Source organism: Salvia hispanica, unplaced genomic scaffold (genome assembly GCF_023119035.1).
Source record: "Salvia hispanica cultivar TCC Black 2014 unplaced genomic scaffold, UniMelb_Shisp_WGS_1.0 HiC_scaffold_617, whole genome shotgun sequence".
In the NCBI taxonomy this organism is placed as follows: Eukaryota; Viridiplantae; Streptophyta; class Magnoliopsida; order Lamiales; family Lamiaceae; genus Salvia; species Salvia hispanica.
Genome location: NW_025952374.1, coordinates 8,064 through 33,602, shown reverse-complemented (window position 1 = coordinate 33,602; position 25,539 = coordinate 8,064). Strand labels below are relative to the sequence as shown.

The following is a 25,539-nucleotide window of genomic DNA, read 5'->3' as shown; positions in this document are numbered from 1 at the left end:
AACCTGGGAGCTGCCTGGTACACACATGCACTCAAGGGCGGAGGGAGGGTAGGGCCAGGGGGCCCATGGTCCCCCCACCAATTCTTTAAAAAAAAGGGGTATTTTAGTAATTTCACGTTAATTATAATTTATAATATATATAATATTAAAAATAGCTTTCAACAAAATTTATATGAACTGTTTCTCCTTAATTTAGCTTTCTTGGATTGTAATCAGCCCCGTTGGGAGGATTGGCGAGCAATCAGCTCCGTTTCCGCAAGCATAATCGAGGGTTTTCTGCAGCACGGTGTCGCTTAGCCCTGACTTGCACACGCAATAGGCTGCATCTGCAAGAGAAGAGAGATGATGAGTTGAAGAAGAAGATTCATTTCAGAGCTAACAAAAACTTTTACTTTGTTTTTACCTGAAGAGGCAGCCAAGGCTGAGAAAATCACAAAGCTAAACACAAAAGCAGTCATCATTATTCTCTAACAAACTAAACAAGCTCAAATGAAAATTTATACTAGAACAAAATTTTGAACCAATATGAATGGGAAAGATAGTGGTATTGTACTTATTTGGGTTACAATCTTTTTGCATTTTATTTAATTTACATTATATTTCTTCTCTATTTTGGTAATTTGTCTATGGATAATTCTATATAACATACCTTATTTTTGGACATAATATTGTAGAAACAAACGAAATAATCATTTTGATTATATTTTTGTAAATTTGTATGGTTGGTATTTTGTTTGCTGACGTTAGGACACGAATTGAAGTGTAATGAATCTAATTTCATATTTACTGGAGTTTTATAATTTTTATTATTGTAGTGATGTTACTAAAATGATATTTGAACTATCGCATTCGAAATTGTTGGCTGGTTTAGAATTTGCAATCAAATTTGGGCAATTATATCATTCTAGATTTTCGTTTGGTTCAATCTGGTTAACTATATATTCCCCCTTCCCTTAAATTTTGTCTCATTTAATGGACGAGTTTTAAGAAATGTCATGAAAAGTGAGTTGAAAAAGTTAGTAGAATATGAGTCTTATTTATATATATTAGTTTTATAATAAGTTAGTGGAATATGGGGTCCACTACCAAAAATGGTAAAAAGTGAAATAAGACAAATTTTATGGGACGGACGGAAATGAAAAAATGAGACAAACTTTCGGAGGACGGATGGAGTATATCAAACCTCGGTAGTTAAATTAGTTATTAGATTGACATGATAACGACTGAATTGCTAATGCCAAACATGAACACGATTTATTAAGGAAATTCTTATCCGAATAGGAATTCGACCGGATACATTCAAACCAAAACATGATCCGACACAAAACAAATCATTAGCGACACGTTCTATTTGTGCTTGACACAACATGATATATAGTAACTACACGAACTCGACAACACAAATCACACACAGAAGGAAATAACTACTATATATTATAAAAAAAGATTTTATTGTTATTGATACTCCCTCCATCCACGCTGGGGTGGTGGTGTTGCCGCCATCCTGTGCACAATGATTATTATGACATTACAACCAATTAAGCTTTCGGTGATGACATAGCTTGATGACTTACTTACATAGCATTATCGACGTCAACCAAAGTGGCGTAACATTATATGCAACGAGCGACATTGTATTAGACTAAATTAATTTTTTTGCTAAATTAATATCTATATTAAAAAAGAATGAGATTGAATGGAGAGATTGAGAAACATGATGGGAGAAAGTTCAAAAATGAATTATAATTAAGCATAACACGGCTTTGTTTTGCAATTTACAATATGACATTGTTTTGGTTGACGTCCGATAGTGTCACATAAGTAATCCATCAAACAATAGTAGTGTCGAATTTTGATTGATTGCAAAATCAGAATAAATTAAGTTTGATGATTTACAAATAAATTTTTAAGTTGATACGTAGAACCAAAATTTGGCGAAAGTTTAGAAATTTATAGACAAATCCCCCACCTTTTCAAAACCATGTACTCCATATTGTTATAATTTACTTTCTCTAGAAAATAAACTTTCCATTGCCCTATTACATTGAGAGGTGGAGTAGATTAATAATTTGTTTTAAAGTGCAATAGACATTGCATTTTCAAGCTAAATCAACTTACTTAGAGATTTATTAAAACGAAAGCATTCTTATCATTAAATCACTACAAAAGGACATAAAAATTGATATGCAACTACTAGCATTTGAATTTTTTAAAATAATCATAATTTGAAACGCAAAAGAAAGTGTCCCTCAGTTGAAGGCAATTAATTTATCTTAATCTTTTGCTTTTTCAGACGCTTTTATTTGTGTCCCATAACTTTAGTTGAGACACTAACAATAAAGACAATTTATAAAGTGTTGGTTGTATAATTTGACACACAAATTAGCATTTTTAATAGCATTAAAAAGTGTCGTTATCCCATTTTTTTTTCCAGTGAATCTTTCATCAAAATTGGATCTTATGCCTAATGTATTTTACCAAAAATGACATTTTATTACTACTGCATTCAATCACGATACACAACCAATATAAATACAACACCACATTTAGTATTATTCTATTTAAATAAAACTGTACACCGGGTCATTATTAAACGAAAATAATTGAAAAAACGTAAAATGGTCCAAACTCTTACAAATTTTGCTGCTTAGAATCTTGGCTAAATAACCCTAGATATTTCAAGAGATAGGAAGAGAGACACAACAAGCATTATTCCTGAACTTATGAGTGTCACACTATTATTCTTGGGAGTATATGCATATACCACACCGGCCCCCGGGTCAAATCCCCCGCCGCCACCCGTGCTGCACAATATTTGAACAAAGAGGAGTGAGAAATGTGACATTTTAACAGCAAAATTGCATAACCAAAACTAAATTCAATAATGATGCTGAAGGACTAGATATGAGTATCAATTAAGGTGAAAATGTGAAGTTCAAACCTTGGAGTAGCCTGGGACCCACATGCACCTGCAAATATATATATATTACAAAAATAAATAAATAAATCAATTAAACAAAAAAAAAGTACTATACTAGTATATAATTTTGATGAAAATGGGGAATTACTAAAGGGCAGATTGAGAAGGTGCAGCAGCTCCTTGAAAATCACAAGTTGCACCAAGTTGCAATTTCAGCTGATAATAGCTATTAACAGCATAACTGCAGTGATCTTGGAGGGTGTTTGGATTGAAACACCTCCCAGTTGGGAGGATTGCCGAGCAATCAGCTCCGTTTCCGCAAGCGTAATCGAGGGTTTTCTGCAGCACGCTGTCGCTCAGCCCTGATTTGCACACGCAATAGGCTGCAACTGCAAGACAAGAGAGATGATGAATTGAAGAAGAAGATTCATTTCAAAGTTAACAAAAACTTTTACTTTGTTTTTACCTGAAGAGGCAGCAAAGGCTGAGAAAATCACAAAGCTAAACACAAAAGCAGCCATCATTATTCTCTAATATAAATTAAACAAGCTCAAAAGATATTTTCTACTAGTAAAAATCTTGAACCGATGTGCATGGGAAAAAGATAGTGGTATTGTCCGTATTTATAAGTGTGTGAAGTTGGACTTATTTGGGTTACTAGCTATCTTTTTGCATTTTATTTAATTTACTTTATATTTCTTCTATATTTTGGTAATTTGTCTACGGATAAATCTGACGTACCTTATTTTTGGACATAATATCATAGAAACAAACGAAATTATCATTATAATTATATTTTTTAATAATTTGTATGGTAGGAGTTTTCTTTGCTGACGTTAGAACACGAATTGAAGTGTAATGAATCTAATTTCATATTTACTGGATTATATATATTTTTTATTGTAGTGATGTTGCTAGTATGACATTTGAACTATCGCATTCCAAATTGTTGGTTGGGTTAGAATTTGCATTCAGATTTGGGTAATTATATCGCTCTAGATTTTCGTTTAGTTCGAATTTTGGTAACTATATAAACGTCGATAGTTGGATTATTATTAGATTGACATGATCGCGATCTGAATTGTTAATGCCAAACTTGAACACGATTTATTGAGGAAATTTTTAATCTGAATAGAATTCGACCGGATATATTCAAATCAAAACACGATCCGCAACGAAACAAAGCCGTTAGCGACACATCCTATTTGTGCTGACACGACATGATATGTAGTAATTACACGAACTTGACAACTAGACGAAACGTGTCAAACAAGGGAAGAGAATCACACACGAAGGAAAGATGTATATATTATAGAATGTCATGACTTGGAGAGAATAAGAAGAAATACATAACTCAATAACCTTCTCCAATTCTATGTTCATATTCAAGTAGATAGTATCAAAGCACATTCGATCACATGGAACGATTGTTGCCTAGGTGCAAACAAAAAGTCCCAACAAATCTAACCATGGAGGACAAACGAAAATATAGTTTTAAATCCTGATTGAACATGTCTCAAGCCTATTCGAACTATGCACATCAAACACGGAATCGAAAATCGGAGTCACATTCACCTCCCTCCGATGCAACGACGGAGACGCTACTCAAAGTGCAGCGCCATTGCCCGAGACTTGGCACCAAAGATACTCTCCCCGCTACAAGAGACGATGGAGCACAAAGCCGAAGAGTTACTCGAATCGTGTGGAGGAAGAGAGACGACGACATGAGAACAAATCTTCGACAAGAAAAAAGAGGCAATGTTGCAATGTCACGACCAAACCTTCTAAGGATGGCAAGGTCTCGTGGAATCGCGACTAGGTGCGGTAATTAAGAAGATGAAAAAAGAAAGAGGAATAAAATCAAGAATCGAACAATAATTCATTTTAGATATGTCAAATGATACAACTTAGGATAAATTTAGTAAATCATGAAGATCAAGTTGATGTCCATTCTTTAAATTATCTGAGATCCGTATTAACGTAAATAATTATCTGAGGTCGCGGTCCATTGTGTACTCTAGTCGAGTAGGGTTTATTACCCTAGGACCTGTCAATTCATAACATTTTGTCATAGCCAAATAGATAAACATCATAAAAAAATTATTTACGACAAACAATATCCTTTAAATAAACAATACGTGTTCGGTTTTTGAGAAATGTCATATAAAAAAGTTCACCTCGTTCTTTTTCCACAATTTCCCGATAACAATTCTCCATCTTTGATGCTACCTTCTTCACGATTTCTCTTTGGAAGAAAAAGTAATAATCTATTTAGCTTTGAAAAATATGCTAAAACTTCGTTATTTGCACTTATCCTATTGCGCATATGCATTTTATATTTCGATTCGGCTTCTTCCAAGCGTTTAACTTTTTGCGTCAACTAAATCAAAAGATTTAATTTATTATATAATTAATCTGAATATTAATTTCGTAAGGTTCGTATTCAACTCAAAAGATTCACCCATCCTCAACCTTCTTGATTTGGAGATTGGGCTCTCTCTAATTAAATCGAAAGAATTTATTTACTTGGAATTATAAATTCATACCATTAAGGAATAAATTAATTCCAAGCAAGGCTTTTCTTTAAACTAAACCGGATTAAATCTTATACCTCTTAAATTAATGACGATTAATTCCTCTTGTGGTCCAAAATTTAATTTTGATTATGCATTTAAAATTGGTCTAGTATTGATCACAATTCTATGTATATATATACAGACATTACATTCTTCAAACTCAATCAGCTTATATAGCCATTGCATTATTCAAACTAAATCAGCTTACTTTAGAAAAAATAGCTAAATGCAAGCATTCTTATCAATAAATCTTTGGATTGTAAATATGGATCTTATTAATAGCACACAAAACAAATAATATAAATTCAATACCACATTTAGAATATCATTCTATTTTATTTTTAAAACAATTGTAATTCGAAGGTAACAATGTACGTAGAACTGATCAGAAGTCAGAACCACTCCCTACCCAACATGGACGACATGCTCTCATATAGATATATAGGAAAATGATTCAATCATAAATCAACCGCTTCCCCAAAAATAATTACTACTATAAACGAAAATGAATGAAAATAAAAAAAGGGTCCAAATTCTTAAAATTTAGCTGCTTCGAATCTTGGCTAAATAACCCAAGACATTACAAGAAATTGGAAGAGAGACGCAGCAACAAGCATTATTGAACTTATGAGTGTCACACTACTAGCACTTTTATCATTGACGCCGGTATATATCATATGGGCTGTCGGGCCAAGGCTCCGCCAGGGATGGTGGTGGCTTGGCCCTCGCTGGGGTGGTACCGCCGCAAGGCCAGGGCTCCCGCCAGGGATGGTACCCACTGGCGGACCAAGGCTCCTACCCGGATGGAGGTGCCTTGGCCCCCGCCGGGAGTGGTACCAGCTGGCGGGCCAAGGCTCCTTCCTGGGATGGTGGTGCCTTGGCCCCGCCGGGGTGGTGGTGTTGCCGCCATCCGCGCTGCATAATATTTCAACAAATTAAAAGGTGTGAGAATGACATTTTTAAGAGCAAAATTGCATAACCAAACCCAAATTCAATAATGATGTTGAAGGACGAGAATATTGATTGAGGTTTATAAAAAATATTTTCTCTAATTACAAATAAATTAAAATAACTATTTTCTAATTAAGGTTTCTACACATTGTTTTAGTAGCTACGTTAAAACAATTACTACCTCCGTCCTTGAAAATTTGACCCGTTTACCATTTCGATCCGTCCGAAAGTTTAAAAGTAGAAACCAATCCCACCAACTTTTTCAACTCACTTTTCATTACATTTCTTAAAACTCGGTTCAGTCAAAGTGTGCAATATTTGTGGGACGAAGATAGTATTGATTTACTGCACATCACAATATATATGTTGGTTTATCTGATAATCATATACGTAAATCCATTGAATGTAGAGGGAAACATGATGAGCATTTAAGTGAATGATCACAACATCTATGGAAAAAAAGTCATATATATGAAATAGATCAGAATTGGTTTCGACTTAGGAGGTAATAGAAACATGTTCTACCAATGAATTTCATTCATAAAAAGTCATTAGCGAGTAGTAGAATTTTGTTTCCCTAAAGAAATACTACTAAAAAACCTTGTATGTATTCCAACAAAGCTTCTGCAAATATTAAAAATCCACAAAATCAAACTCTGAATAAGGAAAAAGTGAAGTTGAAACCTGGGAGTAGACTGGTAGACACATGCACCGAGCATAGCTGCAAATATTAATAAAAATCAAATAAACCAAAAAAACAAAAGAAATTTGATGAAGATAGGAAGTTACCATTGGTGATATTTTGAGAGAGAGCAGCTCCTTGGAAATTACAAGTTGTACCAAGGTGAGATTTCTTATGATATAAACTATTAACAACGTAATTGCAGTGATCTTGGAGGGTGTTTGGATTGTAACAGTTCCCACTTTGGCTGATTTCTGAGCAATCAGCTCCGTTTCTGCAAGCGTAATCGATGGTTTTCTGCAGCACGATGTCGCCCAGCCCTGAGTTGCACAAGCAAAAGGTTGCATCTGCAAGAGAAGACAGCTGTTTTAATAAGTTGAAGAAGATATATTAAAACTAGTAGTACATAGTTTTTACCTGAAGAGGCAGCCAAGGCTGAGAAAATCACTAAGCTAATCACAAAAGCAGACATCATCATTATTCTCTAATGAATTTAACAAGCTCAAACCAAAATTTTTTACTAGGAAAAATTCTTGGACCAACAGGAGAAGAGATAGTGGAATTGTGCGTGTAACAAATACTACCTCCGTCCCACAAAGATTATCTCATTTTTCCATTTTGGTCTGTCCCACAAAGTTTGTCTCATTTCACTTTTTACCATTTTTGGTAGTGAACCTCATATTCCACTAACTCATTCCTACTCACATTTTATTATAAAACTAATATATAAACCTAAATCCCCACTGAAATCCTACTCTTCTTTTACTATTTTTTCAAAAATTAGCTCTCATTTCGTTTACAAATAACAAAATTCCAAATCGCATGAAATTGAATTTATAGATACAATTTCCATACGTAATTCTGTATCCATCCGCCATGGCGCCGATCGCGTTTCTGGCGAAGTCGCGGCCTTACCTCCACCGCCAGAACCTCAAATTCATATCCACATTTGTTCACCTCCAGGCGGAGCCGCAGCTGGCGGATTCGCCGGCCTCGATTCCGCCGCCGCTCCCGCCGAATCCTGCTTCCGGCAGTCCTCGCTACAGTGAGAACTGGCGGAATCCTTCCGCAGCGATGGGGAGACGGTGCGCTCGTCCCAATCGGGTTAGGGATTCTGCAGCAGACGCAGGGATCGCGGATGCAGATGCTCTCGCAATCGCTTGATGCGGAGAGTCTGATGAATAAGTTCGCGGATTGGATGACGACGCAGCGGTGGGAGGACATGAAGCAGCTCTTTGAGTTCTGGATTAAGTCGTTGGATAAGAATGGGAAGCCTAACACGCCTGATGTTAATCTGTGTAATCATTATTTGCGTGCAAATGTGATGATTGGGGCATCCGTTGAGGAATTGCTTGATATTGTGGCGCGGATGGATGATTTTGCCGTCGTGCCTAATGCTGCTTCGTATAATCTTGTGCTTAAAGCGATGCAGAGGAATGGTGAAGCACTCGCTGCTGTGAAATTGATTGAAAGGTTGGATATTTATCTGAAAATTAAGGGTGAACAATAAATATGCTGCTTCTGTTATATCGCAAAATCTGTATGAAATGTATGTTAGTCTGTTGGTAAATTCTGGGAGGGAGAAATTTTTTATAGGGCAATTGGTATGATATCTAGAGGTTCTTGCAGAATTTCCATGAAATGTATGTTACTTATGATGGAAAGCTATTTCCTCTTGTAGTAATACACCATGTAACGGTTCTGTTTGTACTTGTTCGTAAGCTTCTTTAGTTCTTCAATTTTGGTGCTTTATGGTTTTGTATTTGTCTATCTTATTATATGGTAGTAAATTTATCTACAAGCATGGACGTTGTGTACTTTTTTCTCAATTTCTCAGTTCTGGCCATGGTCGAGGCTATAGGTAGTGGGAAGGAATAAAGGGGTGTGTGGATTGACTAACATCATTGGACCGTATTGGTATCTTTTCTGTTTGAGGGTTCTGGGGGCACAAAATTCAGTCTACTGTTTGATGGTTAACTCTTTATCTTGTTGACATCAGGATGCTGGAGATGGGAAAAATACATAAGGAATCTTTGCCCGATGGCGAATCATTTGACTTAGTTATTGAGATTCTACTCTCAAAAAATAAAATTGATTCTGCCCTGAAGTATGTAGATCTAACATTGAAATCTGGCTATATGTTATCTATGAAAGCATTTGTGGACTGCGTGCAACGTTGTGTTAGTAACCAGAGGCTGGATACGTTGGTCTCAATTATTGAGAGATGCAAGGTGCACACTTTTGCTGGCTATTTGACGTTTGATATGATGTAGAGTTCTTTCATGTACTTCGACTACTGACTCTTGTCTTATGGATGGCATCAGAAAATGGATCAAAACAAATCCTTATGTCCTCCTTGGCGCGTATGCATGTCTATTGCTAATGTCGCAATGCAATCGGATAACAGTGAGCTAACTTATTATGCTCTCGAGTTCATGGCTAAATGGATTGCACGAGGGGAGGTTGCGAGGCCTCCTATGTATCTTTCTGTAGAAGAAGGATTAGTTGTGACAGCCCTAGGCACAGCTGGTAGAACTTTCAATTCTAGACTCCTGGATGGTGCATGGGCTATCCTTAGCGCTCATTACGCCAAAATAGCCTTCCCAATCCTGAATCATACCTTGCGAAAATATATGGACTTGCTAATTTGGGAAACCTGCCAAAGGCTTTTGGTACTCTTCGTGAGTTTGAGGCAGCTTATGGAAATGCGGACCGTGAAGATACTGAGGATCTGTTCTCTCCTTTCCATTCTCTAGAGCCTCTAGTTAGGCATGCTGCAAGGATGGTTTTACGAGTCTAGATTCAGTAAGTTTTTTTATGCATTTTCTTTCCAATTGATCTTATGATGTGTGAAATTTGATGAAATTTCTATACATCAAAATGATGCTTCCTTTGATAATTTGATTTAATAGTAGTATTTATCTTTACATGATACTCAGCGTGCATGTAATTTCCTTATGTGTTGGCTTGTTGAAGTGTATAGTGCTGCAGTTGCAATTTCGTGTGGTTGATTTGTACTTTTGAAGTGTTTTCTCAGGTTTATTTTCAGCTGGAGAATTTAAGCAAAGCTGACCCTCCATACAAGTCTATTGCTGCTCTCAATTGTGTTATTCTTGGCTGTGCAAATATATGGGATGTTGATCGTGCCTATCAGACATTTAGTGCCATTGAAGAATCTTTTGGACTTAGCCCAGATGTTCATTCATACAATGCCCTGATTTGTGCTTTTGGGAAGCTTGGCAAGGTAACTCAGTTGCATAGACCTTTCTTTCTTTCCCTTTCTTTGAAATATGCAATTACTAATAACTATTCCCAGTAAATATATCCGAACCTCATAGTTTTGTTGCTCAAACCTATGAAGTTTTAGTGTCCACATACCCATATCAAATTGCTTCTGTATGCCGGTCCTTCTATCTACTTGATAAAAGCCATGTAAAATAAGTCGCCGACGTGTAGTCTTCATGAAGGTGCAGAGGTGTGATGTTCAATGGAACTGCTTAATTAGTTACTCACAGAAGAGCTTCCTGTATATTGAGGGTTTTTTAAGGGATTGTCTTTCAGTGCAGCAAACGTGCAAGTCTTTCTTTTTGCATACTTCTGCCACATAATAAAAGACTGTTTTCTGTGGCAGAGAGATGAAGCGGTAAAAGTATTTGAGCACTTTGTTGGAAAAGGTCTGAAACCAAATGCTACCACATATTCACTGCTTATTGATGCTCATCTTGTTAGCGGGATCCTAAAGCTGCGCTCTCTGTGGTGGATGAAATGGTATATATTAATGTGTCCCCTTATTAAATTTCAGTATGTTTGACCATTATGTTTGTCACTTTCCAGACTCATGCAGTCTGGCTAAACCTGAAATTTGACTTCTTGAGCAGGTCATTGCAGGGTATAAACCATCCAAGGATATACTACAAAAGGTTCAAGGCGTTGTTTCCCGGAGCTGGATTATGAATCTGATGACAAGGTGGAAGCCATTACAAAACAGCTCAAAATTAGAATGAGAACGGCAAATGATATTCGCAGAAATATGCTCTTCAATCTCCAATACAGAAGAACGCCCAACCGTAAGTTCTCTAGTACCATCAACACATTTCATCCATCCGCAATTATTTTTGTTATTCTTTCAGTATATAGTTGAGGTCAACTTATTGTTTTGAGAATCACACTTAAACACATAATTTCATGTGGAATCTCTGCAGTGCTCTGTGTTTTGCAGTTTGTCAAATCTTAACTCTTGCTATTACTCATGTCTGAGCAGGATAAATGGACAACAAATGTAGCTTTTTTCATGCTACTTACTTATGTGTCTTGACCCCAATCTACAAAAGAGCTTCAGAGGGTCAGTTGCTGTATTCGAAACATCGTGATGATGGGGCTCAACACTTACCAGAAATAAATAAAAAGTTTGGCTGTAGCTTTACATTTTGGTCACATCTCCTACATGTTCCTTGCTTCGATTTCATTAGGTTTCTTGCCTACCTGTATTCTGGTTCTGGATTTACAGGATAATATGATTTGTTACTATTGATTTTGAGTTGGGAGATGGTACAGCTTCCACAACATTTACCCAAGGTGGATATGGCCTTGGTCTTATCTTGGAGCTGATTGTATTTATTAACAGTGTTTTAATCATCAGTTTTAGCTTCAGAAATCTGAGTTGTTTCACCTTATAATTTAGGAAAATGTTAGCAAATTTTGGGAATTTGTTTGGATGCAGGTGCTGAATGCTTCCTATTTCTCTTTTTGGCATTTTTGATTTGATGTAATAGCTCGCTTTTTGTTAATGAGTGCGAATAGAGCAAAACAAACCTGTTTATTATAAGTATATGCTTTATGTGTTAAAATCCCAAAAATTACTGTGGAAGAGACTGAATGATGCGCAAACAAAAGGAGGCAAAATGGATTGTTGCTTAGTTTGCTAAAAAGTGAAATTATTCATCATTACAAAATAACCTTTCATTACATTATTACATGAATACTTTCTTTACTCAAAAAATACTACTACTACTACTTCTATAAGAGTATAATTTTTGTTTGCAAAACAATCCTGCTAGTGTTATTGAAATGAACTCCACGGAACAAAACATGACAAAAAGATACGACATCTACGCCATAAATTTCTTAAGAAAAAAGAAGCCATGTTTGCGAATACACAGAACTCATAACAAAAGCCTCGGTACACAATCCAGACGAGGGCGACTGAGATAACCATCGTAGCCTTAGTCTGCTAACAACTTACAATAACTAAAAACTAATGGGGTGTGAGAAACACAGCGGGCAGAGACTAATCCCACAGATCTCATCTTTGTTTTTGTTTTTTGATGACAATAACTTGGCACTGCAAACTATCTCAAGCTGCCAACAGCCTTGCTCTGTGCGGAAGCTTCTTTCAATGACAACAACATCCTCGAACCAACATCTACCTGCGTTGCTTGGATACTGTCGCCCCGTTGTTACTCCTGCAAAAAAAACCAAACACACTAGTCGTTAGTGTCTGAAAACGACGTTGGTGCAGGAGAAAACTTCAGCTTTTCCACCTCTGCCTTTTCTTCCTTTGCCTCCTCGCCCTTGGAGCTCTCCTCTCCTGCACACACAAAGGAAAACACTGTCTCATTAGAAGTCGAGAGCATGAGCTTAAACCCTCAGAATGACTCGATTTTGTTTACCTCCATCTTCAGGCAAATCAGAGGTCCAGAGAGTGAGGTTGTCCCGAACAGCTGCATAATCAAGGTGCTGTCTTTGTAAGACTCCTCGCTCAATGTATCCAGCTCCGAGATGGCCTCATCAAAAGCTTGCTTCGCCAAATGGCAGGCCCTGCCCATCATCATTAAACAGCCATGTACCTTTTTCTTATCTGGATCCAAAATGTTCGACAAAAAAGTAAAGGATCGTGCAAAACTAGTACCTCTCAGGGGAATTCATAATCTCGTAGAAGAACACCGAGAAGTTCAAAGCTAGACCAAGGCGAATCGGGTGGGTTGAGGGGAGCTCAGTACTTGCTGTGGCTGATGCCGCCTACATAAACACGGAAAAATTGATTAATAGGAAGATATGACTGGAATTTTCGAGCTGGGATGTCAAAAAACTTGCCTCATAGCCCTTAAGCGACTGCTCAGCTGTCTCTTTTCGTTCCTCGTCTGTCTTAAACTCAGCAAGGTAACGGTAGTAGTCGCCTTTCCTGCATCCAAAAGAACCAAAAACTCCATTACACCAGAATGAATGACAACTATGCATTATCTTCTCAATCAAACAAACTTTTTTCAGACATTCATATTTTTGTATATAACCAACAACAGATCTTGATTAGTCTTACATCTTGTAGTAGAAAACTGTAGCTTCACCGGAGCCAGATGAGGGGATGAGATGCTTGTCGATGACAGAGAGAATGTCTTGGCAGATTTTGGCAAGCTCGTCCTCCACCTTCTGGCGATAGCCCTTATCAGCTTCACGTTGTTCTCGTTCCCCTTGGACTCCTCCTTCTGCTCGATCGAGGACATGATCCTCCATGAAGCTCTACGGGCGCCAATCACGTTCTTGTAACCAACCGAAAGGAGGTTTCTCTCGTCCACCGACAGCTCAACATCTAGTTTCGCCACTTGCTTCATACATTCAACCATCTCTGAGAAATGAAAAAACACAATGTGGATCACAAAAAACATCATTTTTTCATCATGTAATGATGCAATGATGATAAATGGAAAATTCATAACACAGAGATGTTATTTTAACGTATTTCTAATAGATTTGAAAAAAATATTCACAAATTTAACACGACGAATGAATCCAACACACCTTCTCAAAAATACACATCGGTGTGTTGAAAATTTGCGAATTCCAAACATACACATTACGAGTAATTCCAGAAAATAAAAACATGAAAAAGATGATACCATCATAACGCTCGGCTTGTTCTGAAAGCTTAGCCATGTAAACATGAGTCTCTTCTCCTTCTCCGTCGACATTTTCTACTCTCCTTTTCTGAAAAATCAAATTTTGTCGAAAATTATAAAAAGGTAAGTTGTTGTTGTGTTGGTGAAAATTTCGCGGAGCTTGAATGAATGAGGGAGATGGTTATTATGTAGGAGAGATAAGGGAGGCACCATGTAATCTAAGCCGTTGAATTCATGGGAGTTGAGCCGCAATTTAGGAATTTGAACAACTCGTCATTACACACGTGTGTCAAGTTGTTCAATCTCTTCCATCGTTCACTCGCTACACATGATTATGTAAGATAAACTACTGATTAAAATTAATTTTTTAATCTAAAAAATATAATCAAAATAGTTAAAATGTTAAATGATTGGTATCAAAGTTAAATAAGTCCCCATATAAAAAAACGATTATTTAAATATAAAACCTAGTTTAAACTAGCAGATTGCGTTCCCATATTCCTTCAACAAATCAGAGCAATGCTTCGAGTTCGACCTACAAAATTCACCAGACCTTCCCTAGCCCTCCTCCACTTCCACTTCCACTTCCAGTCCTTAACCACCACCACCGCCGCCGCCGCCGCCGCTGTTGCGCCGCCAAATACTCGAACCCAGATCGACGAAGCCCACCTCCTTCGAGTCTGCACAATCCTCTACCAACAGCAAAATTCTCCCGACGCAAAGCTGCACACCAATCTCAACAAAACCCAATTCCATCTAACCCACGAATTCTTTCTTCAAGTCTGCAACAAGTTCCCATATTCATGGCGGCCCGTCTACAAATTCCACCAATTTTCCACCTCCACCCGCACTTCGCCCACACCGCCACCACCTTCAACAAGATCCTCGACGTCGTCGGAAAATCAAGAAACCTCGATCTCTTCTGGCCCCTCTGCAGAGAAGCCGGCGAGCGCCGCCTCGTCAATGTCAAGACCTACATAATCGCGCTGCGCACTTTAGCCGCCGCGAGGGAGTTGAAGAAATGCGTCGAGTTCTTCCATTTGATGAATGGTTTTGGGTATGAGTATAAAGTCGAGATCTTTAACGCTGTGATCGAGGTTTTGTGTAGGAACAAGCTTGCTGATGAGGCAAAGCATGTTGTGGTGAAGTTGAGGGATTGGATTAGGCGGATTCGGATACCTATAGGTGGTTGATTCATGGGTTTTGTGACGTGGGAGATTTGATTGAGGCGTCGAAGCTGTGGAATTCGATGGTGGAGGAGGGTTTGGAGCCTTGTGTTGAAGTGGTAGAGTTGATGTTGGAGGGTTTGTTCAAGAGCAATAAGTTTGGTGAAGGGTTGAAGCTTTTTCAATCGATGAGGGTGAGGAGGGTGGAGAGTTTGGGGCTGTCGACGTATCGCCTTGTGATTGAGTGGCTGTGTAGGAAGGGGAAAATGGGGGAGAGTTATGTGGTTTTTGAGGAGATGAAGACGAGGGGGATTGAGCCAGACAATGAGATACTAGGATGGATAGTGTATGGGCTTATGAGTAGGGGGAGAGTGAGGGAGGCTTATGGAGTGTATCAAAGTGTGGAGAATGGGGATGTGTGTGTGTACCATGGGATGATCAAGGGGCTGTTGAAGTTGAAGAAGGCGGGGGAGGCGACAGAGGTGTTTAGGGAGATGGTGAGGCGGGGGTGTGAGCCCACGATGCACACCTACGTGATGCTGCTGCAGGGGCATTTGGGGAGGCGGGGGCGGAGAGGGGAGGATCCATTGGTGAACTTTGATACAATCTTCGTTGGGGGGTTAATCAAAGCAGGGAAATCATTGGAGGCGACTAAGTATGTGGAGAGAGCTATTAATAGAGGTGTTGAGGTTCCGAGGTTTGATTACAACAAGTTCTTGCATTACTTCTCTAATGAGGAAGGTGCAGCGATGTTTGAGGCTATGGCTGTGAAGTTGAGGGAAGTTGGCTTGTTTGATTTGGCTGATATATTAGCTAGGTATGGGGAGAAGATGGCCACGAGAGATCGAAGAAGGAACAGAGCAAATCAGTCTGTTGAAGAAGACCTTTCAATTGCATCATCTTCTCCTCAGTAATATTAATGGTACGAAAATGTGTCAGTTTGTGAAGAATGGTTTTTGGCAGAGGAGTAGGCGCTGGTCGGTCCCGTTATCTACGTCGATAACCCTTGCTTCCCAGTGAAGACGAGCAGCAACAGTTCTTGCCTTCTCTATCAGATCGATCTTGTCGGAAATGACAACCCACCCCTGTCACGATTATCACCAGATTTAATTAAAAAAAAATTTGAATGTGAATATTTGAAGCATATAAAACTCTTACACATTACCTCAGGCCGGAGAATTCGATCCATGTCGAAGATCAGATCGGTAATGCTGCACTTATCTGAAGCCAGGTGGGATAACAGACCCTTTGCATGAAGCATATCGTATGTCCGAGAATATGTAGGGAAAGGTTCACACCTTTGTCACAAGTAGTAATATTTTATTTCAGTATCGCCACATTTTAAGGAGACGTTATGTTTTTGGGTGACAGAAGCATTGGATCTTACCAGTTATGTACAACACCTGCAAAGCCTTGATCAAGAATGAAAGGGAGGGTGCTGCTTTCACCCATAGGAACAACATTCATCACCCACACTGAGTGCCCACCTTCCAGTAGGGCAGCGTTCAAGCCTCCGTAGTTCGCGTTCATGTCCATCACATTCCGGACCATGTTGTGAGGCGGGACCGGGTCTTCATCACTGGGCCTCTTGGGGTGGTCTGAGAAGATCAAAGGAGATAGCAATGGCCAGTAGTTTCTCAGAGAGGATCTCCAGAACTCCAGATCTTGAGAAAATTCTTGAGGATGAATTCCTGTAAAGCAAAGTTAAATAATGTATTGATATGATGTGATTTAAGCAACTAATTTATGGCATTACATACCATGGATTTGAAAGTCCAGAGAAGCAGAAGATCTGTTCTGAATTGGTGTCCAATGTTTGCTGGTGGTTCCACTTATGCATTTCACAAGTGGTTTGTAGTATGATAGGCCATCCTCTCTCTCACATAGAGGGAAAAGATCCTTGCTAATAATTGGGAATCAAAATCACAAATAATCAAGTACAGTACTATTTGATTTCATTTGGGAGAGTGAAACAGGAGGGATGAGAGAGAATGGGGGTAGACATTGCATAAGAGGAGATAGATTACATGGAAGCATAGCAATGAGAATCTGTAGTTTTCTGCCAGATGAAAGTCCCGTCTTGCTCAGACAAAAGATTCCAACAAAGCGTTTTGATGAATTGTTCAAAAGGACTTGAAGCACTTCCCCTTTTGGAGCCCGGAGAACTTCTGCGTCCTCTGCTCCGAGGCGAGGTCAAAACAAGGTAGCCTCCAGGCTTAAGTACTCTGTCAACTTCAATAAGAAACATGCCATCTGATGACAGACAAACTTATCATGAGTCCAAAGAAAGTATCTACTCAAAATCCGATTTGCATGCTTCAAGGAGAATGAGGTAGCGAGTGTGTCTTTGTGTATCCATTGTCTATTTACAGTTTTTAAACGAGATATGATGTAATAAAGGTGTCATTTTGTTGGGAGAACTGTCAACTGCAAGCCGCAAAAAGGTCTGTAACTGATAACTACTTCTAAATATAGCATTAAGTTATTTTGCTTTCTTTTCCACAAATATAAGTACTTCTGATTTCCTTTTCACCTGTAACAACTCCAAACAGTCTCCAATCGTTTCACAGTGCTAAAAGCCACCATGACTAAACACAGCCTTTGATTTTTTTTCTTAGATTATAACTTAAGGGCATATCACAATATCTTAGAGCAAACATTGATATAGTACCTTTGTCATCCCAGAAAATGCCACACTGGGCACAGTGAACCATATCATATGATAAAGACGGAAAAGGTAGCTGTCTCGAGAAGAAGTTGCCAATAATTGCTGGGAGACCTCTCTCGAGAGCTAGCTGAACTTGGCTTCCAGTTGATTCATATGCCGCCATACAAACAGCCATCAATTTAAGTGAAAGCAGATGCGCACCAAAGCTACCAAACCCACAGCCAATGTCTAAAACATTGCGCACCTGTAATTGATCAGACCAAAAAAAGAAAGACAGACTTCAAATACCACAATATGAAGTTATAAAATGCACTAGCTAACTGCAGAACGAATTTGACAACCTATGGATTCAGCTGAAAATTACATGCTACGATAAAACTGTTTATTGCAAGGGAAATCTTACACCAGCTTGATGAAACTCATTGTCACTCCCCAGTCCTATCATCTTGGCAATCTGGTTAGAATAATCTCTGACATCATCAGCAGTCATTCCATCATTTGAATGAAAAGCAATTTGGTTCTCTTCTAGCAACATAAGTCTGATAGAAGTTGCAAAAAATGAGCAAGTTATGCTAAAATAACACACCAAAAATGTCATTTAAAATCAAGAATACCTTTTCATCTTGCTTCCAGACGAAAGGAACTGATCCTTGCTCAGCTTCACATTTCCGCTCCATATAACATCTCTACCACCAGGCCAGGTCAATGGGATCTTATAATCCTTAGGCGAACGAGTCAGACAATGCTGCGTGTTTCTCAATACTTCACAATGACGATCAAACTCCTCGCCATCTTTGAAACCAGCTAGCAAATTGGCAGATACATTGTAGCAAGGAACACCATTCTCCATTTCCTTCCCACACGGACCGTAGTCATTCACACGATTAGCTCCCAAATTTCTCAACTCCAAATAATTATTCACTGCTTGTGCTCTCAACCTTCTATAACTTGAATAAATATTAGGTCTCGCTGAGGCAGTAGCAGAATCAAATTTACCATACAAATAAGATCTGGAGAGGGCAATCAAGCCAAAGACGGTGATTACACACAACATTAACCAGTTAATCTGCGGTCTCTGGCTCATAACAAATGGTAGGTTATTGTGCGAAGAAGTTCTCATCTCCAATTTCTGCCTTGTCTTCAACATCAAATCACAGAACTTATCTCTGCTCTAATTTTCCATTCAAGCATCTAGCGCACCATGAAATCTAGCAATTTCTTCAACATAGGATCCACAATTCTGCTGAAAACAACCAAAATACCAGATCATGAAAATCCACCAGCTGAAATTAGCACTAATACTGTAATACATCGACTGGCGCAACAGTACCAATTGAACCAACAATGCCTTCTACTTAAATGAACAATAACGAACTGAACTCATATCAATTACTCTGCCGATGAATCAAAGTGCACAGCTCAAACTTGAACTGTTCACCAAAAAAATAAATAAAAGGAAGAGCGATCCATGAAAGAATAATGATCAAAATTGAGTGTATAGTAGTGAAAAAACAGTAAATGAAGATGCAAGCACAGATCTGATCCAAAACGCACGAAAATTATAATGGAACTGTTTACCGGCACATTAAAGAAGCAGTGTGAAAGAGGTATGGGTGCAGACAGTGGAGGTTGAGTAGCAGAGTAATTCACCACTGGATTCAAGAGAGAGAAATTCTGAGCAGCCTTTTATTGTGTAAATTTATAGTATTTAGTGAGTGATTGTGTGTGTGCACTGTGCACTGACAGAGATAGAGTCGTGGGAGCGGGAATCAAGAGTTAAAGATAGAATATTTGTTCCTGGAAGGAGGAGTAGTTTTACTCAAAGTAGCACCCCTCACCCGTTCATTATGTTTTAACTTAAATTTTAATTTTTTGAATTTCTTGATATTTGGCTGATAAATAATGTGACCCTCAACTAATTAGCTCCTTCAAGCCTAAAACGGTATAAGAGCATCTCTAATGGTCGGCTAACGGCAAACCGGCTAGCCGAAGGCAGAGTATGAGAATCGGTGAGCGTGAAATCGGTAAGCGATCGGCGTGGAGAGTGGCCGATCCCTCGTAGCTGGTGTGAGCGCCCGATCGGCGTATGCCGATTTTTGTTTTTTTTGTTGTTTTTTTTAAAAACCCATATAAATGCCATTTTCGTTTTCATTTTCATTCGCACCACTTGTTTTAACGAGTTTTCTCTCTGCCTCTACGTACAAGAGCATTATTGAGCCATGGATCGCAGCAATAAGTCCACGTCCCGGCGACGAGTGGATCTCAGACTCCACGGTACTGTGGGATCTCGGATGGGCGTAGTGGGTTCGGGGTTTAACATCCCTTAAGAATCGATGATGATGGGATGATGGCGGTGCGTCTAGGAAGTGTGGGGAACCTCGAGGGATGCCAGTAAACGAAAGGCAGAGCTGTGAAACGTCAAGGGGCCACACCAGGTGAAGGTATGCTCCAGTCTGTGGCAGAAGAGATCTTGTGCCGCAATGATGATGGGGATGATGTGACAATGGAGTGATGCAGCACGGTCACCGTGAGGGGACACTCGTGATATCGTCTCCTCGCTTGATTTTTGACCGGCTTCGTTCACACGCTCGACCCGGTGGAGACGTTAGCAACCGGCGATGACCTTTCTCATTGCATGATATGAGAGGATCGATCTCAGGATCTAGGATACTCCCGCCTCCGGGCTAGGCGCGCCGCGCCGAAGAAGAAGGACCTGGGAAGGCCAAGGCGGTACGCGAGTCATCGCAGCTCGTCGTGCTGCCCACTGCCACCGGCCGGAGGAAGTGGGCTGGAGGATGAGCACGCCGGGGTGGCCGGGGGTGGTCGGAGGTGCGCGACGATCCGGCCGGTTGCGAGGCAGCCAGCGGGTCGTCAGCATGTGGGCGAAGATCGTGAGTCGCTGCATGGGAAGCACCGCGCCGGGCACGGGAAGGACTTCGGGCTGGGAGGAGGTCCGGAAGGGGTGCTGGAGTGCACCGGCAGCCGCGGTGGGCCGTTTTCTGCGTGAATTTTGTACGCCAACGCCCTCCGTGGTGCCGACTAGTGGGCAGCACGAGGACGACGGCCGGAGGATAGCCGAGAGTCGGTTCCTCCTTGCAGGGAAGTATAAGGAGGTTCAGCTATACAGGAGTGCTTCTTGATGCCGAAGGACTCTCAGAAAGTTCCGAGGAGGGCGACCGGATGCGGCCCAGGTGGCTGGCTTGGCCCGTGAACTATAGCGCGACTTCTGGCCGGGGCAGCCAGCCGGCGGATCCCACGCACCTCCCCCGAGCGTCGAGAAGTTTCCATCCCCTCCTTCATTTACTGGTCGCTCAGTGCCCGGTTAGACAGAGAGAAAGCGGGCTTAACGGCCGCGAGGCCACCATCGCCCCCGCGAGGTCCGGTCCTCAGCCACTCCCACCCGCCCCCACTCGAGTATACACTCTCCCGTCGCGTAACCATACGCTGGATTAGATGTACAAGGTCTTCCAAGAGTGGAGGGCGCGCCATTGACCCCACGGAGAAGATGTTTCTTCACGAGATGCTCGAGAGCATGCGGGTTGATTTGAAAATCGCGAGGGCACGGCTAGCGGGTTCCGACGTGGGCTCGGATACCACGGGTGGCGGCGGCAATGCGACGGCGACTGGCGGCGACGGCAGCGATGAGGAGTAGAGAGTGGCGGGCGACTGACGGCGATGCGGGGACTCGATGTGTTAAAGCCACTTTTTTAAAAAAAAAAAAAAATTCATATTTTTTTTTTAAAAATCTTTGTATTTTTTTAATGGAATGGATTATTTTCCCGTATATGTCTCGTAAATTTAATTCCGTATTTTAATCGTAATTTTAATTACAGTAAATGTAGTATATTTTGAATTATTTTTATTGCGGGCGGCATGGCCTAGGTGGCCTAAATCTGATGTAGGAATTGAATTTTTTAGTGTTCTTGACGTGGCGGGGAGAGAATGGCTGGCCTATTGTGTGCTTATGCACTACATTGGAGATGCTCTAATGTAAAATGGGCTGGAAACTCCCATCTCTCATTAATTATGGTTGGATTTTCAAACACTTACATTGATAAATCAAATTTAGGGACTTAGCTCTTTAGTTCTTTAAAAAGATTGCAACTTAAATTTACAGGAATAATACTAGTAGTATATAATTTCTCAGAAGTAAAGAATACTTCAGATTACTTTATTAAAATAATTTTACCGTGCATGTCACTGTAAAGTCTCTTTTTCTAAAAAGCTTATTCTTCGGGTTTGTGAATTCCTCTATTTCCAGAAGTATTTCTATCTGCCGAATACCATGTGTGTCTGTGATGTAATACCAAAAACTCAAATTGGAAATGGGGAATATAATTGATCTTGTTACAAGAAAGATGGGCACTACGGATTACAGAGAGCAGCTTTGATGGTATTAACTAGAATCTCTTCATTTAAAGATCGACCTGAAAAAAAAAAAAAAAAAAAAAAAAAAAAAACATTTTCATCTGCACTGCATCCATTTATGTTCTCTCTAAAATGGCTTGATTTGGGAAAATGCATACCTATAAAAACAATTTTGTTCACTCTGTCATCTTCATTTCTCCAGTTTCGAGTTGGAACAATCTCATATACTTCCCTCACAGCCTGCAAATGTACCAGTGGACAGGTTGCAGTTGCAATCTTATATGTCGATCATAAGTAATTTTATCATAAAAATACTGCATGCTTCACCTGTAGGGTATGCAGCTGATCTGAATTTGCAATATTCAAAACCCCTTTGCATCGATAAACGTCCATTCCATATTTTTTGTCCCAAAGGAGCTCCTCTATCCACACCCTGGCCTGGAAAATGAGTGCATGAACGTTTGTGGAGTGATGGAAAAGAGAGCCGAGATCCATGGATAGAATATCAGACGGCATGATTATTCACCACCAGAATACACAAAATATGTGGTTTTTATGACATTAGTGAAAAATGATGTTAACAAAAGAATTACGAGATGTTATAGTTGTTATGACTACTATCAAATTTAATATGTACCTTCTCTAGATGTAGTTCCTTAGGCTCAGAAATGCACAAGGTTCTAACACCACTGTCGTGAAGATCACTAGTAGATAGATTTTGATTCTCTCTCAATAGTGCTTCCAAATGAGTGGCATGCTGAAATGAAAAGTGCAAATATATTGTTTATTTTTCCTTAATCACAAACAAGAATGCCACGACACACAGTCAAAAGCGAAGATGATTTTGACAAAGAAACTTACTGTGGCGTCATATGCTCGGCGGTCCAGTATCATGGACAAGTCAACTTGGCAGCGAACAGAACGGATAATAGTAGCAAGGGAATTAATGTTATGAATGTCCTTTTCAAGACCTTCAAGAGCTACTCCGGAATCATCAGATGACACTAGATCAACCTTATTAAGAATCACAACATCCTGTAGAAACAGAAAGAAACAAACGTCGCAATGGATTTGACCCGACATTGCTAGAATTACTGGATGAAGCAGCAAATAGGTTTCATATTTGGACCTATGAAGTGGAGAACAATCACAACCAAATGAAACAATTACCGCAAATGCTATTTGATTGTAAGCTTCAGGAAATGACGATGAGTTGTGATTTGCTTCAAGCTGATAACGGAGGTTTTTAGCATCTACAACCTTAAAAGAAACAATATTCATTGGATGGGGACTGGAAAATATTTTTTGATGAGAAATCTAAAATTAGGTGACAATGAGAAGGAAGCTCACAGTGATAATAGAATCGAGCCTGACATCTGACTCCAGTTGATCATCCAACCAGAGCACAGATGCCAGAGGTGCAGGGTTTGCCAGCCCTGTAGTCTCAAGTAGTATATGATCAAGCCTGTGTGTAACAGAAACTTTAATCAAATAATCCAGACATATCTCATCATATAAGATAAATATACCTAAAAGTTCAAGAGGAATTTTGTATCATGTAGTTAAAATTACACAAGTTTCCACTACGAATCATCAAGCATATTGCATGATTCTTAAAAGCTTATGGAACCTTATAGAAGGTTTAAAGGTTCACATGCTGATATACCCTGACATAGCGAAACATTTGTTTACCTATCAAGATACTTGCAAGGTTAGCTATTCATCCTTGCTATTCAAAGTTTCAAACTACAATCAAACTTTGCCGATACGAAAAAATGCCTTTAAAGCCAAGCGCATGGTGCTTAACAATAAAATCAGCATCTTAAAATATAAGAGTGGTCAATTTGTCACGCATTTTCATCCAAACAATACTGCATTTAGATCTAACCTTTCTTTCCTCTCTATAAGTTGCTCCAGTGCCTGAACCAAGCTGTGCTTAACAGTACAACATATGCATCCATTCGCAAGTTCAACCCACTCCTCCACTAATGCTCCACCTTCTCCTTCATTAATCATTGCTCTCTCCACTCCTATCTCTTCCCCAAACTCATTCAATATTACAGCTATTTTCTTCCCATGTTGTCCATTCAATATAGAACTCACCAACTACACAGATAAAAAAACCTCATTTGCTAGATCTTTACAAGAAAAACTATCAAACGACTGCATTTTTACATAATCACTGAATTTGAAAAACAATTATAAGTGCACTTTTTTATACAATCATGCACAGGCAACTCAACTAGCCTCCAACTAAAGAGTTTATGCAGGTTTACATAATCGGCTTTTCAATTTTAAAATTTCGAGTAAACGAAACTTATTACACTTCATTTCAGCTCAGACTTCCGCCAAATTCTCTGAAAATTCACACATTCATCTAAAAATCACATTCAGCAAAATTCACTCTAACTCCGGGAAATTTGGCTAAAGCAAACCAATCAGTATACAGAAGCAAACTGAAGCTGCGAATTTATTATAATCGTTTCTTACCGTCGATTTCCCTGCACCGAGATATCCTGTGATGACGGTGACGCCAACCGGCTGAGCTTCTGGAAGATCTGGCTGTAGATTATCACGCTGCTCGACGAGTGAAGGCAGCGGAGTCTTATCTTCAACGATGTCGTCGATTGCGATGGCCATCGGCGGTTCTTCGTCGTCGTAGGGTTCCATTTTCGCTTCGGTCGGGTTTCTCCTGTGAGGTTTTTCCAGCTGAAAGAGTGATTCGCATACCATTGAGAGTTGAATTTCAGATTAAAAGTAGGATACTAGGATTCCTTTCAAAAATGGATTAAAATATTGAAAATTGTTATTTATATATTAGGGTAAAAATTGCAGCAAATGTGAAATGTCATTGTTTAACTTTTTTAATTTTTTCCATGAATTTCAAATGGATTAAAATATTGAAAATTGTTATTTATATATTAGGGTAAAAATTGCAGTGAAATGTCATTGTTTAACTTTTTAAATTTTTCCATGAATTTCAAATGTTGTGCCGAATGTCAAAAACTCTTTTGGCTTGGTTTGTGATGATTAATATCGGGTTAATTACATGCTATATACAAAATGTTTCACCAATATTTCAAATTAAAAAAAAAAATTATGTTTACATTTTTCATAAAAAAAGTTTATTTATTATTTCAAATTAAAAATTCCATCAAACCCCTCAAACCCTGTTAATTGCCTTTTTTTAATACTTTTTTTTCTTTCTATTTACTCCCAAATCTCCCCCATTTAATTTAGAATCAGAATTCCCCAAATCTTCCTCCATTTTATATCTATAAACAAAAAAGGAAAAAAAGTACAACCATGTTCAAG

General features: G+C 39.2%; 4 protein-coding genes and 3 pseudogenes across 6 annotated transcripts; 2 read left to right on the top strand and 5 right to left on the bottom strand.

Annotated features, from left to right (window-relative positions):
• Positions 1 to 3,067: 3,067 nt before the first annotated feature.
• On the bottom strand, positions 3,068 to 3,486 carry LOC125199670 (PLASMODESMATA CALLOSE-BINDING PROTEIN 4-like). The gene is made up of 2 exons (XM_048097609.1): positions 3,387 to 3,486; positions 3,068 to 3,309 (listed from the first exon to the last, which is right to left on the bottom strand). The coding sequence occupies exons 1-2, from the start codon at positions 3,442 to 3,444 to the stop codon at positions 3,068 to 3,070; spliced, it is 300 nt and encodes a 99-aa protein (XP_047953566.1). The 5' UTR covers positions 3,445 to 3,486.
• Positions 3,487 to 6,998: 3,512 nt separating this feature from the next.
• On the bottom strand, positions 6,999 to 7,601 carry LOC125199665 (PLASMODESMATA CALLOSE-BINDING PROTEIN 1-like). The gene is made up of 4 exons (XM_048097607.1): positions 7,547 to 7,601; positions 7,237 to 7,476; positions 7,132 to 7,168; positions 6,999 to 7,071 (listed from the first exon to the last, which is right to left on the bottom strand). The coding sequence occupies exons 1-4, from the start codon at positions 7,599 to 7,601 to the stop codon at positions 6,999 to 7,001; spliced, it is 405 nt and encodes a 134-aa protein (XP_047953564.1).
• A 265-nt stretch (positions 7,602 to 7,866) lies between these two features.
• Positions 7,867 to 11,533, top strand: LOC125199666 (annotated as a pseudogene).
• A 918-nt stretch (positions 11,534 to 12,451) lies between these two features.
• On the bottom strand, positions 12,452 to 14,069 carry LOC125199673 (annotated as a pseudogene).
• A 436-nt stretch (positions 14,070 to 14,505) lies between these two features.
• LOC125199672 lies at positions 14,506 to 17,720 on the top strand (annotated as a pseudogene).
• Positions 16,124 to 19,586, bottom strand: LOC125199671 (probable methyltransferase PMT5). Of its 3 annotated transcripts, none has more exons than XM_048097610.1 (9): positions 19,435 to 19,586; positions 18,471 to 19,096; positions 18,260 to 18,395; positions 17,860 to 18,100; positions 17,216 to 17,441; positions 16,949 to 17,091; positions 16,576 to 16,879; positions 16,354 to 16,486; positions 16,124 to 16,273 (listed from the first exon to the last, which is right to left on the bottom strand). In XM_048097610.1, the coding sequence occupies exons 2-9, from the start codon at positions 19,001 to 19,003 to the stop codon at positions 16,124 to 16,126; spliced, it is 1,866 nt and encodes a 621-aa protein (XP_047953567.1). In that variant the 5' UTR covers positions 19,004 to 19,096; positions 19,435 to 19,586. The 3 variants fall into 3 exon arrangements, with proteins under 3 accessions (XP_047953567.1, XP_047953568.1, XP_047953570.1); XM_048097611.1 differs by having other exon boundaries at positions 18,471 to 19,099; positions 19,435 to 19,561; XM_048097613.1 differs by lacking the exon at positions 19,435 to 19,586 and having other exon boundaries at positions 18,471 to 19,411.
• Positions 19,587 to 22,150: 2,564 nt separating this feature from the next.
• LOC125199667 (COBW domain-containing protein 1-like) lies at positions 22,151 to 24,984 on the bottom strand. Its single transcript, XM_048097608.1, has 9 exons — positions 24,715 to 24,984; positions 24,113 to 24,330; positions 23,575 to 23,689; positions 23,395 to 23,484; positions 23,086 to 23,259; positions 22,862 to 22,981; positions 22,552 to 22,662; positions 22,383 to 22,464; positions 22,151 to 22,283 (listed from the first exon to the last, which is right to left on the bottom strand). Exons 1-9 carry the CDS (start codon positions 24,955 to 24,957, stop codon positions 22,222 to 22,224), a joined length of 1,215 nt encoding a protein of 404 aa, XP_047953565.1. The 5' UTR covers positions 24,958 to 24,984; the 3' UTR covers positions 22,151 to 22,221.
• Positions 24,985 to 25,539: the final 555 nt, after the last annotated feature.